The 21,358-nt window shown below is 37.0% G+C and overlaps 1 protein-coding gene across 2 annotated transcripts in view; it reads left to right on the top strand.

The window, feature by feature from the left end:
• The first annotated feature begins 4,171 nt into the window (after nucleotides 1–4,171).
• The window catches only part of mRpL14 (mitochondrial ribosomal protein L14), a 28,551-nt gene continuing 11,364 nt past the window's right edge, over nucleotides 4,172–21,358 (top strand). Inside the window, exons 1-2 of one of the 2 annotated variants that reach the window (XM_089598118.1) lie at nucleotides 4,172–4,298; nucleotides 4,378–4,548. In XM_089598118.1, the coding sequence (XP_089454244.1) occupies nucleotides 4,380–4,548 (169 nt within the window). In that variant the 5' untranslated portion in view covers nucleotides 4,172–4,298; nucleotides 4,378–4,379. Of the gene's footprint in view, nucleotides 4,549–21,358 lie in introns of both variants that reach the window. The other variant, XM_014360960.2, reaches the window with a different exon arrangement.

Genomic DNA, 21,358 nt, shown 5'->3' with positions numbered 1-21,358 from the left:
TGAATTAAACTGGCGCTATATTCCGTAATCTGGCCAGTTAAAATAGCAGACGACGTAAAAGTCGAGAAAAAAGTGAAGATTTCATCGCTGTTGACTGTCGTCTGCTATTTTAACTGGCTAGATTACGAAACAGAGTGCCAGTTAATTCAAGGTAGTTGACTTACTGACCCGATGGTAACGTAGAGCGCAACCCACTATTACTTGCTGGTGACGATTGCGAAAAACACCCTTTACCACTATGAAATATGACCAAAATATTTTGGATCCTCTCGAATCATGAGGTTCCTCAATCCTGGTGAGAGTGGCGGTTGGTTAAAATTTTGACCACTCTTTGTGGTAAGTATTGTTGCTTGGGTAAAGGTTAGAGGCAGTAAAGACCACTAACGAACATTTACGATATTTATTCACAGCTTTTTACATTACATGGCTCTTGGCACTATAGCCTCTCTCATACACATATACACTAGTTGGGTGAAACACTGTTATGAATTAGTCAATATTGTCTTTAGGTGTTCACCGGTCGAGAGACGACAGCCGAGAGAGCTCCAATTCGCCACGTCGTTGTAGCGTGACCGGTTGGCTTTCTTGAATGTTTTGTCTTTCTTTCTCTTAAGCATGAATTTTTTGCCGGGCCGGGGCTTGATCTCCTGCTTTCGTCGTCTGGATTGATCGGTAGCACGAGGGTCAGTTGGTCGGGTTGGTACGTCGTTCCGCCCACTGATGTCACCTCCAGTGATGGTGGGCGATAGGCGCGCCGCCACACCTTCAGCCTCAGCTCTTGGTCTATTAGTTAACTGACCTCCACCTTTGGCAATGTACGAGAGAGACTTTCACGTTCGATGTTGTGTCTCTTTCTACGCGTGCTTCAGTGCTGTACATAAGAACGAGCAGTCTACATTATTTATATGTCTATGGTGATCGCAGCCTAACCGCTAACCGCCCCAGTTGCTAAAAAGCGGTCTATTTTTTATATGTCTAGGGTCATAATCATAGAGGTATAAGAATAGAGAAGAAAAGGGGGCGTGATATGCGACAGCAGAATTCGCTACGTAACGAGGCATCTGTCTTTGTCTGGCAGTTATGTTATTGGTCGAGTCATACATGAGATTGAATCAACTGTAGGATTCAGGACGAAGAAGTAGCCCATAACGTAGCTTTGGCAACAAGGACAGATGCCCCGTTACACTTAGTTATGCTGTCGCTGCCGCTAATGGGCTAGTATAGCGCTTTTCCCCTCTATTCTTATACCTCTATGGTCATAATGCAAATTCATATTTGCATAAAATGTACTGGAATGAAAGCCTTAATTTTTTTTACACATCGTGTTAAGGCCTACGCAGTCAAATTAACATAAGGTGCACAGTGCACAGTGCACAAGAATAACATTGGTTGGTACATCTATATCTGTAAGAACGTAAAGCAGAATGCGTTGTGCTTTATGTGTGTAGGTATATCAACCAATGTTATTCTTGTGCACTGTGCACTGTGCACCTTATGTCAATTTGACTCCGTAGGCAGCGCTCGGAGACAGAATATTTTTTCCGAGGATGCAAGGTTTAAGTTGGTAGCACCTTGCATCCAGCACTCTCAAAAGTAACTGCCAAACTTGCGGGAAATTCAAATTGGCTATATGAAGCAAAACGCAAAACCCCAGATAACTCGACAACATTTCATACACCATAACTCGATAAATTAATCCTAAGCTATTTAACCCAATAACCCAACGCGCCTCAAAGCAGCACCACAAGCTTTAATGATTAAAAAAATACAATAAACAATAACGCAAGCGCCAATCCCCACACAACCCAGGGCGCTTACTGGCCGCTTTGTTTATTAATTAAAAAAAATAAAATAACACAAGCACCAATCACCACACAACCCGGAGCGCTTACTGGTTGCTTTGTTAATTAAAATAATAAATAAAATAACACAAGCGCCAATCCCCACATAACCCGGGGCGCTTACTAGTTGCTTTGTTAATTAAAATAATAAATAAAATAACACAAGCGCCAATCCCCACACAACCCGGGGTGCTTACTGGCCGCTTTGTGTTTTAATTAAAAAAAATAAAATAACACAAGCACCGATCACCACACAACCCGGGGCGCCTACTGGCCACTTTGTTAATTAAAATAATTAATAAAATAACACAAGCGTCAATCCCCACACAACCCGGGGCGCTTACTGGCCACTTTGTTAATTAAAATAATTAATAAAATAACACAAGCGTCAATCCCCACACAACCCGGGGTGCTTACTGGCCGCTTTGTGTTTTAATTGAAAAAAATAAAATAACACAAGCACCGATCACCACACAACCCGGAGCGCTTACTGGTTGCTTTGTGTTTTAATTAAAAAAAAACAAAATAACACAAGCACCAATCACCACACAACCCGGAGCGCTTACTAGTTGCTTTGTTAATTAAAATAATAAATAAAATAACACAAGCGCCAATCCCCACACAACCCGGGGTGCTTACTGGCCGCTTTGTGTTTTAATTGAAAAAAATAAAATAACACAAGCACCGATAACCACACAACCCGGAGCGCTTACTGGTTGCTTTGTGTTTTAATTAAAAAAAATAAAATAACATTCCGGAATGTTATTCCTTATTTTATTTATTCAATTAAAAAACAAAGCGGCCAGTAAGTGCCCCGGATTGTGTGGTGATTGGCCCTTGCGTTAATTATTTTTTCAATTAATAGACAAAGTGGCCAGTAAGCGCCCGGGTTGTGTGGGGATTGGCCCTTGCGTTAATTATTTTTTCAATTAATAGACAAAGTGGCCAGTAAGCGCCCCGGGTTGTGTGGGGATTGACGCTTGTGTTATTTTATTAATTATTTTAATTAACAAAGTGGCCAGTAAGCGCCCCGGGTTGTGTGGGGATTGACGCTTGTGTTATTTTATTAATTATTTTAATTAACAAAGTGGCCAGTAGGCGCCCCGGGTTGTGTGGGGATTGATGCTTGTGTTATTTTATTTATTACATTAAAAAACAAAGCGACCAGTAAGCGCCCCGGGTTGTGTGGGGATTGGCGCTTGTGTTATTTTATTTATTATTTTAATTAACAAAGTGGCCAGTAGGCGCCCCGGGTTGTGTGGTGATCGGTGCTTGTGTTATTTTATTTTTTTCAATTAAAACACAAAGCGGCCAGTAAGCACCCCGGGTTGTGTGGGGATTGGCGCTTGTGTTATTTTATTTATTATTTTAATTAACAAAGCAACTAGTAAGCGCCCCGGGTTGTGTGGGGATTGGCGCTTGTGTTATTTTATTTATTATTTTAATTAACAAAGCAACCAGTAAGCGCTCCGGGTTGTGTGGTGATTGGTGCTTGTGTTATTTTGTTTTTTTTTAATTAAAACACAAAGCAACCAGTAAGCGCTCCGGGTTGTGTGGTGATCGGTGCTTGTGTTATTTTATTTTTTTCAATTAAAACACAAAGCGGCCAGTAAGCGCTCCGGGTTGTGTGGTGATCGGTGCTTGTGTTATTTTATTTATTATTTTAATTAACAAAGCAACCAGTAAGCGCTCCGGGTTGTGTGGTGATTGGTGCTTGTGTTATTTTATTTTTTTTAATCAATAAACAAAGCGGCCAGTAAGCGCCCCGGGTTGTGTGGGGATTGGCGCTTGCGTTATTGTTTATTGTATTTTTTTAATCATTAAAGCTTGTGGTACTGCTTTTAGGCGCGTTGGGTTATTGGGTTAAATAGCTTAGGATTAATTTATCGAGTTATGGTGTATGAAATGTTGTCGAGTTATCTGGGGTTTTGCGTTTTGCTTCATATAGCCAATTTGAATTTCCCGCAAGTTTGGCAGTTACTTTTGAGAGTGCTGGATGCAAGGTGCTACCAACTTAAACCTTGCATCCTCGGAAAAAATATTCTGTCTCCGAGCGCTGTCCGTAGGCCCGTAGGCCCGTCATGGATAGCGTAAGGCCGCAGTCACATGGAGCGCAATAAAGCCAGCAGGATAGGAATTTCTCCATAAGCCGATAAGCGGCTGTGTTCAGGCTATTGCGCTGCGCAATAGACTCAACACAGCCGCTTAAGGAGAAATTTCTATCCTGCTCTGTTGCGCTCCATGTGACTGCAGCCTAACGCGTACCGCGTAACCTTTTGAGCCCGTAAGAGTGAGAGAGAGGTAAAATACGCGGACCTCTCTCTCACTCTCATGGGCACAAATGGTTATGTGGCATGCGTTACGCTCTGCATGTGCCTAACACCTTCAGTTACCACGTATTGCCTTTTTCAATTATTAAATGACTTCAAAATTATTTCAATAAATACTCTCTTAATAGTAAATTTTATACTTGAATCCACTGTTAAAATTTAATGTTAATTTTTTGATGTTTACCTCGACATAAATTTTGCTTTAGAAATGCACATCTTACCGAGAGGAATTTGTACATTGACTGTTCGATTCAATGTACACCGATTGACTCGTCTCAGAGTAGTGGACAACAGTGAAATTGGAAAAAAAGCTATGCTTGAAGGAAAACCACCTTACTGTTTTCATGTCTACAACAAAGTAGGCAAGGGACAAATCGGTAAACAATGTTAATTTACGGATTAATTGTTTGTAATAGGTCGAGCAGAATAAAAAAAAAATAAGAAAATTACAATTACATCAATGACAAAGTAGAATCATTTGAAATTTCCGTAACAAAAATTTTTTCAATTGCAAATTTTCACTTAAAACTTTTTGTTAATATTTTTTACTTGAACTTTGGCTGAAAAACCTGTGGATCAAGATATAGATAATACAGTATGAGACAAGTGATACAGAACTCGAACTCTGTTTTCTCTACTAGTTTATTCAATAAAAATTTTTTGTGTCACTACCTCGCTGGGTTTATTTGCACCAAGTCCACGTAAATACGTGGATATTATAGAGTGCAGGTAACACTTATAATGGTGCATGGATATTATTATTATTATTATGTAACTAGATGTAACTCCAACATCTTTGTCAATGTGGATATAAAATTTATTTTATCTACATATTCACATAAATTTGGTGCAAATATACACAGGGTTACTTATTATTTTGAAATTTACAGAATTGAGGTTAAGTTTTTTTTATTTTTCGATGAAACAGCTCTTCTCTAAAAATGAATGTATGAAAGAAATTTGAGGTGATACTCGCAGGATAGGTTTCAGTATTCGTTATTGCTGCATGATGCTTTTTCAAATTATAAAATGGCGCTAAATTGGCGTTTTTTTTTTTTTTTTGAATGAATCAAATAGGACAGGTTTTAATTTTAACTTGGCCACTTTATTTGTTTTTGTATCAGCTATTCGGCGCTCGTAGTCGCGTCTCACCTCAAATACACGTGGAATCAATAGAAACAATAAGTTGAAAAACTTCCAAGATATTTAAGTTATCCTTTATAAATTTTAATTAAGTAATCTAAGAAGTGCAGGCAAGCTTTAAGCATTAAGCACGTAAGCTTTAAAACGCACTGAGTTCCATGCTTTAAGCTTCTATGGCCTCAAAAGAGTGTAATCCTACATAGTACTTACAAATTCCTTTTCATGGAGATCCTTAAAGATTATCAGCTTATATAATTATTTTTCTATGTACAGCTGCAACACTTGGTCCTTGATGTCACACCTGTATACTGTGGTCTTGTAACAAAGGAATTGTGACTTGAAAGACGTTAGCCATTAAGTATGCAGGTTCAAAAAGTAAGATTATTAAAGACAAGACAGATACTTACTCTGTTTTTTTTTTTTTTTTTTTTTCTTTGGATGAAATTTATTTGCATAATTCAAAAAAGTTCTCCATACTGGCAGTAGCTTAATATTCTTCAAATTCTTTGGTCTTGAGCCTCTTCATCAGTTTTAGTTGCTGTAATTAATTACTAGATTACTGTAAATCATCATTCACTCTTTATAAGTTATGTCATTAGTTCTGCATGTGTCCCAACTAATCCATGAAGAAATAAAATATTGAAGACAATGATTTTACAAGCATTATTAAAAGATTGAGAGAGATCAGCAAGAAACACATGGACAATTCTTAGTAAAAATTATCATTTTGCGCAGTAAACCTGATACAATAAATTGATGAGAAAAGAAAAAATAACTGTTTTAACCTTCAAAATTATAGTTTAAGTAGTAAAAATTGTAGTGAGATCAGTAAAAATGACCATACTGAACAGTAAACTATAATAAAGGGTAATTAAATTTTACTGTTCCAACTTGGTAGTTTTTATTGACCTGACTACAATTTTCACTATTCAAACTAAAGAATATATAGGAAATGTGCAAGATAAATAAATTGTTATAACTTGTATTTCCTATTTTACAATACTATTATTTATCATTAAAATCTACATGTGATCGGTTAAGCAACAGTTGAAAGACTCCACAAATTTTTATAGTATTTTTTATCACGAACTAGCGTTGCTGAGCAAATTTCATGTTCTACTGCGATATTTGATTACTTGATTCGCCACACTACCCATGTTGAGGTTTTTTTGTTTTCGAAATTAAAAAGGATACTGAATCTACTTTTTCTGCCTGAACGTCTTGTGCGTTCATCAACTGGTGTAACAGTAACTGGTGTAGAAAAAGAACAGGAACAGACGTCAAAGTTTTATCTTGAAAAATAGAAGCTGGTTTAACACGGTCGATTGAAACTTTTACTGGATTGCTACAAATTCTCAAAGGAACTGTTTTTTGGTCTCCATCAATTATTTCATGAGGTCCGGTACACAGTGGTCGTAAAGCTTTGAGAATCGGTCCTTCCATCAAAAATGTAAGGCTGCAATCCGACAACTCTTTGAACACTAATACACCAGGTCGACAATGTCTTGATGCCGCTGCTGGTCGTAATCGTGACATGAACTTTCTTAAGGTGGAGTGGGAGGAAAATTTTTGGATCGTCAAGACTCTTGCTTTCCCGACTTGGAACAAAAAGTTCGTGAGGCAGGCAAACAGTTCCTCCGTATACCATTTCAGCTGAAGTAGCCTTGATGTCCTTCTTGAGAGCTGAACGAACTCCAAGAAGTACACAAGGTAATGCATAAACCTAATCGATATCATCGTAATGAGCCATGATTGCTGCTTTAAATTGGTGATGTAAACGTTGAACCAAACCATTTAAAGCAGGATGCCAACTTGTAGGAAGCTTATGCTGAATTCCAAAAAGTTTTACAGCATCCTTGAAAAAATGAGAAGCAAATTGAGCTCCTCGATCTGATATAATAGTTTGAGAGAAATCAAAACGAGAAATTCAATAATTCAAAAGTGCATAAATCACTGAATCTGCAGTAGTATCTTGCATAGGGTAAACCTCCGACTATCGAGTAAAACGATTGATTACAGTCAAGCAATATCGGAGAAATTGTGCAGATCGAAGTGGACCAATCAAATCTATGAATGTGCGCGAATCTTTGCGTCGGAGTTTCGAATAATCCAAGAGGAGTACGAACATGAAGAGAAATTTTTGATCGCTGACACTCATTGCAAACATGAGCCCAATTCGTTGAGCTGTGATAAAGGGCTGAGGTTTTCCTGCTGATGTATCATAGAACACAGTAAAGATCCAGGAATTGGTACTCATTTGGTATGCAAAGAAGAATTTTCATCGATTACTTTCTTGAGTTTTGTATCTTCTTCTTGAAATTCAGCAAACAGCTTGTTCTCAAGTGGTGTAAAAATAGCTTCGATTCGCGAGAGAGTATCAGTTACAAAATTATCAATACCTATACTTAAGTATTGAATGTCAGTTGAAAATTCCGATATAAAAGACAGTTGGTTCAACAGCAGTGGTGGAAGTTTTTCACGTTTTTGTTGAAAAAAATACATCAACGGCTTGTGATGTGTGTAAATCGTGAAAGAATGCCCTTCTAATAAATGCCGAAAATGTTAAATTGCAGCTGTTAGGTGCGAGTCGATGCTTACACACACATGAGCGAACGCGAAGAGTATGTGTGTGTAGGTTTATGTATGTAGGGCATAGAAGTGTGAACGCGTCGAAAGTGCGAGCATGTACAAGCGAGCGAGGAGCGAGCAGTCCGCGTGTAACTGCCAACCAGCGCACATATGTAATTAAGTTAAGGGTATCAAATAAAGAACAACCGAGTTACATCCCAAGTGTACTTCCTTTATTTGATCCCTCATTCAAATACACAACAGCAGCATTAACTGCTAGAAGTTCACGATAATAAGCAGGCTAAGAGCTTTCTTTCAAAGACATCTTCTTAGACAAAAATGCAAGGGGTTGCCAAACATTATCAACAAACTGTTGTAAACACTCTCCAATAGAATGATCCGAAGCATTAGTAAACAAACCATGTAGTGCGTCAATCCGAGGATGAACAAGAAGTGAAGCAGTAGTAATGCAGTTTTTGCAGGTTTTAAAAGCTTCTTCTAGTTTAGATGTCCAAGTGATTGGTTGAGAACCTTTTAAAATTAATTTTCTGGTTGCATCATGCAGTAAAGTTTTGTATTCAGAGGCATGAGATATAAATCCGCGGTAAAAATTTAACATACCTAGGAAACGGCGAAGACCTTAAGCTGTTTTTGGCAAAGGATAGTCCTTCATTACTTAGACGCGTTAACCTACAAAATCAACCTCAGAAACTCCAAAATTATATTTCTTCAAATTTATTACCATTCCATATTTTGCGAGTCATTTAAAGATGGTTTTAAGGTGCAGTTCATGCTCTGTTTTTAAACGAGAGAAAACGAGAAAATCATCCATGTATACAAAACAAAAATCTATTTCGTGTAAGACTTCGTCCATAAACTTATGAAAGGTTTGACCAACGTTTTGAAGACTGAACGTCATGAACGGAAATTCGAAAAGGCCAAATAGAGTTATAATATATGTCTTACAAATATCTTTTTCAGCGACTTGAATTCGTTAGTAAGTTTTTACAAGGTCGATTCTCGGAAATTTTGTACAGTCATCGATAAAGTAAGAAACATCGTGAATGTGGTGAATAGGATAACAATCTAGATTAGTTCGAGCAATCAACGCGTAAAAATCTCCGAAAGGACGCCAAGTCGAATCACATTTCGGAGCTAGATGCAAAGGCGATGACCAAGGGCTTTCGGGTGGTCGAGTTTTACCAGCTTGTAACATGCCGTCGAATTTTTCACGAGCAATTTTAAATTTCTCAGGACCTAAACGGCGCACTTTACTTGCAACCGGTGGTCCAGGAGTAGTGCAAATATGATGTATCATTTGATGTTTAATTACTCGCGGTAAACCAGGTGAACAAGTAATTAGAAAACTCTGAAAAATAAGAGCCAAAAAAAAGACGAATAATTTCAAACAGCTTTAACGCTACTCTTTGTAGAGTAGAAAAAACTTTGAGCTTTAAGTCCAGTGTAAACATTGACGATGCGTTTCGTACGACAATCAGGTAAAATGTGGTCATAAGCTTAGAAATCTGAACCGATAATCGTCAGATCAACGTCGGCAACGATGAATCTCCACAAGAAACTACTTTAGAGTCTGAAGTTGACATTTAAGGCTAGGAAACAGCATGTTTCGATTTTGCTTCCATTTAATAAATTATGGTGGAAAAATCGTAATTGACAAGAGCACGACGTTCTCGTAGTAAACTTCAAGTAAAGTTACATAAATCTGAACCAGTATCAACAAGACATCTTTGTTTCGAATTTTAATCAACTACAATAAGACGGCTATTAGATGAATCGCAGTCATATGCCGTCCTTACAGACTGCTTTAATCGTTTCCTGAAAAATCGCACGGAGGAATGCACTGTTTAGCTTTCTGCTGAAAGTTTGCATGATACTGCCACAAACGATTTATTCTTTGCTGCAAGTCTGCTCGTATACGTGACTTAGTCCCCCTGGTAGCACAAAAACACATGAGTAAATTGCATAAGACGATGCTCGGTCTGCTTCCACAGATTTACATTAATCTGCTGCATGATTCGGGCGCAAAAAGCTTGTACAAGAAGTGCATAAGACTTGCATAAAGTTACTTGAATTTATTTTTTCATTTAAGTGCACTCGCAAGTTCATCAGACGTGAACAAGTAGTGCACAGAGGCACGTTGACACAACGCTTGCGCAAGAAGTACGTCAGACGTGTGTTTAGATGCTTGTACTAATTTATTGTACTTTAATGCATTCGCAAGAGCATCAAACGTGCACAAGAAGTGCAAAGCGGCGCGTACGCACGACACTTGCGCAAGAAGTGCGTCAGAGTTGCAAAAAGTTGCTTGCACTATTTTTTTCATTTAAGTGCACTTGCATGTGCATCAGACGTGCAAAATAAGGGGTCGTCCACAAAGGACCGTCCGGTCGTTTTGGCTAAAAATGACCCCCCTTCCCTCTGTCCGGTTGTGTCCGGTTTTGTTCACCCCCCCCCCTATTCGTGGACGTCCAAAACTACCTTTAAAATTAAGAAAAAAAATTTTTTTTAAGTAAAAGTTAAAAATAAATAAATACGCAAGCAAACAGCGAGTGGTATCTAACGTTTAGAATGACATGACTAAAGCTTGTAGTACACAGACATGTGTATCTATTGGATTCCAAAATTTTGTAAAGTCAAAACTAAATGTATTTTTAAAAAATTATACACTTAAATAAATTAATAATTATAATCTGAAGTTGTGATGCGTTGTAGAAAGAATCGGAGATAATACGTGATAAAAATGTTCGAACTAAACACGATAAAATTTTAGAATAAGGAGGGTCATTCGTCTTCCCAAAGGCTTTGTAGCCAATTGGTGAGAGGCTCTGCGACCGGGAGAGTTGCATGGTCTGTAGGCCGGTATTCGTCGATTGCATCCGTTTTCAGGTCCTCCACGTCCACCCATTCCACATCCTCTTCTCCTTGAGGCATTTTCAAATGGCAAAGGTACTCTCTATTCCGCTTTCCAATAATACGATAAGGCCTTATCCTGGCTGCAAGATTCTGACTTAGGAATTCTGTCCCATGACAGGCTTTCTTGTGGATTATCATCGCAGCCTTGGTAGGATAGTATAGCCCACAGATAGGGCAGGTTCGTATACCAATGGACTCCTTGACACTAGGGCAGTATTCATCATATGTAGCTGGCATCGGTGTCTGCAGCTGTAAAACAAGCCTTGGATACAGGGCCAAGAATCGACCAGAACTCGATGCAGCGTCTGCAAGTGCCAGATGCCCATGTTCGTTATGCTGTATCCGAACTGGTGGAGGTAAGAATCGGGTGGGTAGAACAGCAAGCAAGTTGCTTTGGAAAGGTTCGCAGCAAACAGGGTTGTTGCACTTCACTATTTGTAGTAAGTATTGAGACTGTCGGACATGGTCTGCCAGCCAGTCATCATGTTCATCATCTGTAAAGAAGAAAATCGAGTTCAACACTACAACGAAAAACGAAACTATTCCACGCAATATCTATCTGGAAAGTTATAATCGGAGAAATTTTTGAGGCAATCTTACTTCATACACTTAATAGCAGTAAAGGTACTGATTTAGATATCATACTTCTCAGTGCAACAAAATGTAATAACAAATCTATTTTTACCGGCTGGTTCTACGTGATTGGCTACGACGGGAAATTTGTCAATGACCATGTCGCTCCATACTTTGCCCAAAGCTTTAGCAGCATGTGAGAACTTTTTTCTTTCAAGTGACTCATCTATGGTGCGACGCGAAGAGTCAAGGTGTGTTCCGTAGTGGTCATGTGGTAATAAAAGCCCAAAGCCTGCCTGCTGAGAGGCGACATACGTCGCTCGACACGGTTAAATGCGCTTCTTCCTACATATAAAATTTATGCACAACAAAGATGAAATATCGCACTGACGCATTAATTTTTTTAAAGAGGACTTAACTCACCTGGAGCGTTAGCTGCTACAAACATTGCGTCAAGTTTGAGCTGATGAAAGTTCTTCACAGCATGTTTCATCACCTTGTGACTGCGAGGCGTCTCATCAGGCCCACCGTCAACGGTCACGATGAGAATGGGTTTATTGTGGCCATCAGATCGGCGCGAGAATGATTGGAACTCCTTCAGATCATACAAATATCTGAGATCCGTTGCGTGCGTGGCTGCTGTTGAAGATGAGTGTTTTCCCGAGCGAATAGCCACGTATGTAGGTCCACTGTACGTAACTGCAGAGGACTGATCAAACGTGTTGTCTTGAACAGTGCAGGCGGCGTAAACTGAGGGTATTAGCTTGTGACGCTCGGCCATGACAAAGTCATGATCAGGTAGAGTTACACGGTATTCCAAGGCCATCAGCAGGGGCGCCTGCTTCTGAGCAGCTGTAATTCCTATAGGTACTCTGGCCTTGTCGTCTTGGGACAAGAAAAAGGTCTGTGCTGATCCAAGAAAGGAGCCAAAGTTTCCAAGTACCTAATTGTGGTGATAGCAAATTCTGTGTCAGAATGTTTCCGGTGCTCCGATGCCATTGCTTTTGTTAGCTTTACAGGTACAGTGACAATATGACGAGGTCCATCCCCCGCATCTGAACGCTTTGGCAGTAGCTGAACATAAACTGCACTTCTTGATAATTTGAAGCCTTGTGCATTTAGTTTCACAGTCAAATCATCAAGAGTACAGCATGATTGTAGTGCTTCAGAGCGGCGTCTGGTATCGGCTCCACCCGATTCTCCAGCTATTTTCACGATGGCCTTTAAAAGCTCAGGCTGGTCCATCTCAATACGTGGACGCCCTGACATTCCGCGGATCTTAAGTTTTTCTGCAATAGAGGGATCTTCTTGACAGATCTCTGTGAGAGCCTTCTTAAACTTTTCCCGTCCTTCACGCTTGCGCTTGGCATCATTTGTCTTATTTCGTAAGTCTTGTTTCTTAATCTTAAGTTTCTTTCGAACCTAAAAAAAACAAGCCCGTGAAATAGTATATAAGTTATAAAGCACAAATATGTTCAGTTATCAAATACTTCACAGATAAAACGTACAAGACTTAGTTGTTGTTTTACATTTGGCAATGGTAAATCAGTACCATCTGCAGCTACCAAAGCTTTTTCTTGAGCCTCCAATGTATTGATTGCAGACTTAAGTTGATCTTGTGCAGGGGTGTATGTTGTTTTTTTTGATTCCAGCTCTTGGGGTAATGAATTATCCACATCACACTCAGATTCCAAACTAATACTTCTTTAAATTTGACAGTAATAAATCGATTCAAATAGATATGAAATTGGTCATAACTGTGTCGAGAATGTGAAACTATGTGTGAATTACTAATATTTAAGAAAAAAGAAAGTATACTGCTACAACCTGAACAACTGCATGGCTTCCGGATTGCTCAGGCTCGAATGCAGTGTCAATTGCAAGCTTTTGGACACTAGTTGACAGAGAATTCGATTGAGTGAATGCCTAAAATTTCAAACGCATTTTTGTAGAGGTTATAGAACTACTTAAATTAAAAAATACACGAATCAGCACGTGAAAATTATAATAATGAGGCATTTCCATGCAGTATTAGCTAAAAAAGTCGTAAAAAGTCGTCTGTCGTAGAGATCTGTAGGAAACAGTAAACGTATTTGGTGATTTTACTACAAAAAACAATAAAACTTACCTTGGCGAAAAAGATAGTACTTTTCGCTTTATGACGTTTCGCAGCGTATTTATGCTCTTTGAGACGAGCCTCTATGTATTTTTTTAAATCACCAGCCTTCTCCTTTCCTTTGTACTGCTCTTTGGCTTCTCTCCACTCTTTATTTACTTTTTCTTGTACACTTTTTTGCGACCCATTGTAATACGTACGGCATACATCGTAATACTCTTTGTAGCTCATTATCACAGCTCAGACAAACAATTAGAGAAATCACAAGAATTAAGCTCACTGGGTATCGATCTTATATATTAATAATCTTAATAATCTTATATAATAAAATTTAATGATGTTGCTCGTAGTCACTACATGCATATAAGTACAGTACGGGAAAATACGAGTACAATGCACCGGGCAGGGTCCATAGTTTCGTGATAATAATCGGCTGCGCCACCTACAGACTTTTTTACCATGTAGAGATTATGTGCATATTTACCATGTAGAGATAATGTGCATATTTAGGTAATACCGCTAAAGTAGAGAGCAGAGATTTTGACTCTATAACAATCAGTCGGTAAAATATACCTGAAAATATTTGATTGCTATATTGGTTCTGGACGTCCGGATTGATAAGACCCCCCCCCCTTTGTCTGGTTGTGTCCAGTTTTGGCAAATTCCCCCCCTCGTCCACGACCGGACGGTCCTTTGTGGACGACCCCTAAGTGCACAGAGGCGCGTGCTTACGGCGCTTGCGCAAGAAGTTCGTCAGACATACGTTTAGTTACTTGCACTATTGTATAGTACTTGAATGCACTCGCAAGTGCATCAAACGTGTACAAGACTTGCATAAAGTTACTTGCATTAATTTTTTCACTTTAACGCACTCAGAAATGCATCAAACATCCACAAGAAGTGCTACGGGGCACGTGTGCAATAATTGTGTAAGACGTATATTGAGTAAGTTGCCTCTATAAGTTGCCATTCGTTACGTGCGGAAGATAATTAATTGCAAAAAAATATTTACGATATTTTATGGATGTGTCGAGTATTTTGAAAATTCATTTTCCAATTTTTATCAAGTAAAACATTTTATTTGCCAGCAATTTTTTTCTATACTTCAATAATATACAAACTTCAACTAGACTTTAAAATTTTTTAAAACAAATGGTTAGTATTTTTTGGCAAATAACCTTAACCGAGTATGCATGTAATGAATTAAATCTTGAAATTGTATTTGTCAATTGTAACAAATTAAAGGTTATTTTGTATTTTGACGATGCTAAGTAAATTATTCGGTAATAAAAATAATCATTTACAGGACTTACAAATTTTTATTTTTATTTTCTTGAGTTTCATAGAGTTTTGGAAATCTGTTCTTTGAAAAAGTTATCTTTAGCCTACAAAATAGTTCTTGTATTTGGCACGCAAAGCCACAATTATCGCAAATATGTAAGTAGAATATTATTTTCCTGTATACAAAAAGTTCTGTTCGTTTAAAAAAAAGTAAAAATATTTCATTTGAACAGCAGATTTGACTTGTGAGTGCACCAAACTGAAAAAATTAATGCAAGTAACTTTTTGCAAGTTTGATGTACTTCTTGCATAAATGTCGTGCGTACACGCCCTTTTGCACTTCTTGTGCACGTTTCATGCATTTGTGAGTGCGTTAAAGTAAAATTATTATTGTAAGTAACTTTATGCACGTCTTGTGTACTTCTTGTGCAAAAGCATCATGCACATGCACCTCTGTGCACTTTTTGTGCACGTTTAATATATACACTTACTAGTACATTAAAGTACAATACATAAATGCAAGTAACTCAACACACGTCTGACGCACTTCTTGCGCAAGCGTTGTGCCAACGTGCCTCTGTGCACTTCTTATGTACGTCTGATGCACTTGCGAGTGCACTAATATAATAAAATTAATGCAAGCAACTTTATGCAAGTCTGACGCACTTCTTGCGCAAGTGTCGCGCACATGCGTCTGTGTGCACATCTTGTGCACGTCTGATGCACTTGCGAGTGTATTCAAGTAACGTAAATTAATGCAAGCAACTTAATGCAAATCTTGTGCACTTCTTGGGCAAGTGTCTTGCACCTGTACCTAGCAGCAGATTCATGTAATTCTGCAGAAACAGACCGAGCATCGTCTTATGCAATTTATTTACTAAACGAAACTTTGCGTAAGAATTGGATAAGAATTGCATTAACTGTGCTACCAGGGCCACTACTAAAAATGTCTGTCAGGACTGCGAGAACGCGAACGAGAAGTTAATAATTCAGCAATTTCGCTTTTGTAATTCAGCAATTGCATATAACAAGTTATTTTCGGTACCTTTATCTTTGAATGTTGCGTTGACAGCAAATATTTGTGTGCTTGGTGAAACTTCAACAATTTTATCAGCTAGCTCTGCAAGTTTATCCTATTTACAATATTATTATTTATTATCTAAACATGTGATCGGTTAAGCAACAGTTGAAAGGCTCTACAAATTTTTATAATGTTTTTCATCACACAGTAGCGTTGCTAAGCAAACTTAACGCTTCACTACAATGTTTGATTATGTGAATCGCAACAAATATTGTCCGAACAGCTATTTTTTACTGTTTATACGATAATTTTTTTGTCTTGCTAACGTCTATCAAGTTAACTTAACAAAACGGTAATTTTTACTGAAACTTCTCTAATGATTAATTTTTTTACTGTGTGTACGTTTTTAAACAACATTTTCAAAGTATTTTTGAAAAATATGGTGCTTTTGAAAGTAATAGTGAGTCAAAGACTTATCCTATAAGTACACTAATGTAGGAAAAGTAAAAAAAATTACGTTATATGAATCGTTGGAATATATTCAATAACAACACGTTTCATTTTTGTACGTAAATATACTGAAATTAATAATTATCGTCTCCAATTCTTTCTGTTCGTATTGTACATTTAAATCGATATTTTCAAGTTTACAAAACAAATAGTGACTATGATTCAGTAACTGTGAGAATCAGCTTTATTTTACCCGTTAGTCATGGTTCCATTGGCCCCTCAGTCTTGTTTTCCAAATATGATAGGCAGTATACTACTTTTTGACTAGATTGTAGACCCAACGTGTGCACACGTCATACTTTTAATGTGGGAATTTCATTGCAGTATAAGTTACCCAAGATATACCAACGATATCCCCAAGTTTTTCACGTGTAACCTAAGAAAATTTGCGTAGTCACAGTTTTCTGCGTGGGGATCTTTGATAGCGTGTTTCTTTGGAAGACAAACTGTAAAATAAGATTTTTAACAGTGCCCAGCAGATATGTTTGATGAGCTTCATTCAAAGCCCATCGTCAAAGTTTCCCAAGCAAAGCTCTTCAATAACTTGTTACTTTGCGATAAACACTGTAATAAGTTCGACTCGTCGTTGGAAGTCAAAGTTTTCTGCCCACGGGTCTTTGACAACGTGTAACTTTACCATAATCACTGTCAGATAAAACCTGTTGATGCAGATTTTTAGCTATGCCTAGCTAATATCATTGATAAGCTCGACTTGTGGTCTAAAGTCAAAGATTTCATAGCACGAATCTTTGATATCGTATTTTTTTTGCACGAATCATAGTCTGATGAAACCATTTCTTCCTGATTTTCAGCATTACCTAGCTCACAACCCCTATAAGTTTGACTAATGAGTTTCACTCAAGGCCCATTAGACCAGTTGACGGAGATTTTTGCCTGTATTTTCTGGGCGGTAGCTATGTTTTGATTGATTTTTATGTATTTTTTGTTAACCTGCAAATTGCGTTGTAAGTTGAAAAAGTGCGTTTTTTAAACATTTAATATCTCAACAATTAAAATACCTAGGAACTTGAAATTCTCAGAAAATGTTGCTATTACTAATATAAATAACTGAACTAAATTCCAAAACGATCGCTTTTTAACTTTTAAAGTTATTAACAATCAAAATTTTTTTCGAAGTTTAATTGCATAATGCGCCAAAGTTGCTGTGATCGTCTAATTTTGATCCAACTGGTCTTAAAAGTTCAAAAAACTATTCAAATTTAATATCCTGTTTGAATTTTAAAAAAAAGTTCATTAGAACCTATTTTATAGCGATTTGTTTAACATTAGTAGTTTTAAACACACGTATAAAACTATATAACTTTTGCAAAAATCAATATTGATGATTCTCGTTTGCACAACTTTGAATAGTATTTTTTTATAAATTTAAATGAAAAAAAAAGTTGTCCTAGCATGCACGGGAGCTAAGATAATTATACATCGTACAGCGGTCAGGTTTGGAGGGATTTAAGTTCAATACTTGTACTTTCAATAAAAAAATGTATTGTACCTGCAGCGCATCAAATAGTTATAAATAACAATTGCTGAAGTTGACCGTGTGAGAGCCGAGTGCGCCGGCTGACGTGTGCTGCAGAGGTGGGGGGAGCGACTGCGGCGGCGGCGGCTTTCCGAGCGCAGCTCGGCGACAAGAGAGCTAGTGGTTTCAAATCATTCATTCTCGTTAAAATATCATTTTCTCAGCTTCCTCTGCACGTAAAAAAATCCTTTTGGAATCGATTTGGGGTAGCTTGACGATATATTATCGATGGTTATTACTATTTGTATGGACGATTAAGGTTTTCGTCTCAAATTTAAAGCTTATGTTTAACATCAATTAAGAAATTTCTTTCAATTATATTTAAAATAATGTAATGATGATAATATTATATGCTACATAATATTTACGTGTTATTGTAATAAACTCGCAGAAAAAATTCGTTCAACAGTTAAAAATATTTATGAGTTTGTAATATACACAACATTATGTTACGGAAAATAATGGAAAAAATTTTTTTTAGTGCATTATATTTGCTTTGCATTAACCAACTGATAACGATGACAAACCTTAATCGTCCATAAATATAGTAATAACCATCGATAATATATCATCAAGCTACCCCAAATCAATTCCAAAAGGATTTTTGTACGTGCAGAAGAAGCTAAGAAAATGATATTTTAACGAGATTAAATGATTTGAAACCACTTGCTCTCTTGTCGCCGAGCTGCGCTCGGAGAGCCGCCGCCGCCGCAGTCGCTCCCCCCACCTCTGCAGCACACGTCGGCTGGCGCACTCGGCTCTCACACGGTCAACTTCAACAATTGTTATTTTATACTATTTGATGCGCTGCAGGTACAATATATGTTTTTTTATTGAAAGTACAAGAATTTAACTTAAATCCCTCCAAACCTGACCGCTGTACGATGTATAATACGTCCACACAAATTTAAAAAAAAAAAAAAATTATCTCAGATCCCGTGCATGCTAGGACAACTTTTTTTTTTTTTTTAATTTATAAAAAAATACTATTCAAAGTTGTGCAAACGAGAATCATCAATATTGATTTTTGCAAAAGTTATATAGTTTTATACGTGTGTTTAAAACTACTAATGTTAAACAAATCGCTATATAATAGGTTCTAATGAACTTTTTTTTCAAATTCAAACGGGATATTAAATTTGAATAGTTTTTTGAACTTTTAAGACCAGTTGGATCAAAATTAGACGATCACAGCAACTTTGGCGCATTATGCAATTAAGCTTCGAAAAAAATTTTGATTGTTAATAACTTTAAAAGTTAAAAAGCGATCGTTTTGGAATTTAGTTCAGTTATTTATATTAGTAATAGCAACATTTTCTGAGAATTTCAAGTTCCTAGGTATTTTAATTGTTGAGATATTGAATGTTTAAAAAAACGCACTTTTTCAACTTACAACGCAATTTGCAGGTTAACAATGGCACTTGGGATATCACACCAGATCTCATTTTGTAGATAATTAAGTAAGGAACAAAAAACTATATACATGCACAATGCTAAAAATGCACAGGAAAGAAGATACAAAGGAAAATGTAAAAAAAAATCATTTTTTTTTCACAAATTGTTAAATTAAAAAATGAAGCCCAACTTTTACAAAGTACGGGTAACGATAATTGTATTCTACGGCAAAAAATACATAAGAATCAATCGAAACATTGCTACCGCCCGGAAAATGCACGTTTTCATATTATTTCGTCCCCGTCGTCTGGTCTACATTGTCAAAATTTCACGGGCAAAGATCTTTGATAACTCGTTACTTTGCGTGAAACACTGTCAAATAATAAAAAGATCTTCTAGATCTTCAGCAGAATCTAGCTAATGTTTTTGATGAGATTTAATCGTGGTTTAAAGTAAAAGATTGCCTCGTGAATATCTCCAATAGCGTGTATACGTCACACAGTTCTGTATATTTACTGTATAAGTCCAAACATTTAGCCAGACAATATGGCAGTCATGTATCCAGACATTTAACCGTACTTTTAGCCGTATGTTCAGCTGTCAATTCATTAACACATTGAGCCATACTTTGTTCTGTACTGTGAGCCGTACCTTAAGCCATACTTTAAGCCCAACGTTCAGCTGCACATAGTACCGTACTTAGAGCACAATGGATAAAAAATTTAGTGATACGTTTTTTTTAACGATTATCACAACCAAATAGTTGTTCATAACTTTATTGCGGAAAGTGTGAGAGTTTTCTTCTGAAGTAAATAAGGTTCTGTTGATAAAATTTTTGTATGATTCTATGAATGAATGTACGTGAACTCAGAGTGGACCTGAAACCTTACACTTTGTCATTTTTTTTTTTTTTTTTTTTTATATTTATACCTTGTAACTGCCATATGACAGTTTGAAGAAATTATCTAATTTCAAAGGTTAATAACTTTAATCGCTGATAATCGCCCTGAAAATTCTTGCATAGTGGCGGGAGGGGGAAGGGTGCAAAGTTAAATGGTCATTTTGTACATGTACGCATGTCTTCTCTCGTACGGCAGTACATTATTAATTAGTGAGGTGCAATCCTTCCACCTGCCTGTGTCGTGAGCAGCAAACCAAGTTGAAACTCAAACTAAACTTCAATCTAAATGTAAAGTTTTCAATTGTGTCGTCTTATTAACACTGTTCTTACATATATGTTTTAATATTTTTACATCGTTATATTTTTTTCTAAATTCTACATATACCGATCCACTAAATTTACCATAAATACCACGATTTATTTATTAACTTATTGTTAACTGTTATGATTTCAAGCTACTTGCAACCATCTATGAACGTATACGAGTAAAAACATAGCACGAAGTACGGCTTGATATTTGGCTAAAAGTATGGTTCAAATTATGACTATAAAAGTATGTCTAAAAGTATGGCTAACAGTACTGCTTCAAGTATGGCACGATGTATGGCTGAATTTATGGCTGAAAGTATGGCTCAAACTATGGCTATAAGTATACACGGCTTAATTTACGGCTCAATATATAACTAAAAGTATGGCTAAATGTCTGACTTCATGACTGGTTTATTGTCTGGCTAAATATCTGGACTCAAACAGTTGTTATACAGAACTGTACGATCTTTCCTGTAATTTTTATCCACATAGTGAACTTAAAAAATAATTGTGTTCTTTAAATGATAAAAAATATATCATCGAACGGTTTGCTGGACTCCGGACTTTAAACTTTGTCATTTGTTTTTTTTGTACAGGTTACAAACACAGTGAAATTGTACCTAATAATGATATAATTATTTTTTGTAGCCAAACAAAATTTTTCGTGCTTATTCACACAAGTTTTCAGTCACTTTAAAATGTGTATCAGAAATGTGAAATAATTTTTTTACCTGGTACGTGAATGATCAGAGTTGGTCACATAAGTATGCCCATATGTATATAGGCGATTCCGACGTAACTGACTTAGTTGATGCCTTGAGAAGTTATAGGTACTCATACAGAATTAAAATGCAGTGATAAAATGGTCTGTATTTATGTTTATGATGACGCTCTTTCTC

Source organism: Copidosoma floridanum, unplaced genomic scaffold (assembly GCF_036245765.1).
Source record: "Copidosoma floridanum isolate Cflo_tuat_1 unplaced genomic scaffold, Cflo_Japanese_pri ptg000005l, whole genome shotgun sequence".
In the NCBI taxonomy this organism is placed as follows: domain Eukaryota; kingdom Metazoa; phylum Arthropoda; class Insecta; order Hymenoptera; family Encyrtidae; genus Copidosoma; species Copidosoma floridanum.
The sequence above is the reverse complement of the archived record's forward strand: the minus strand, read 5'-3'. Positions and strand labels throughout refer to the sequence as shown.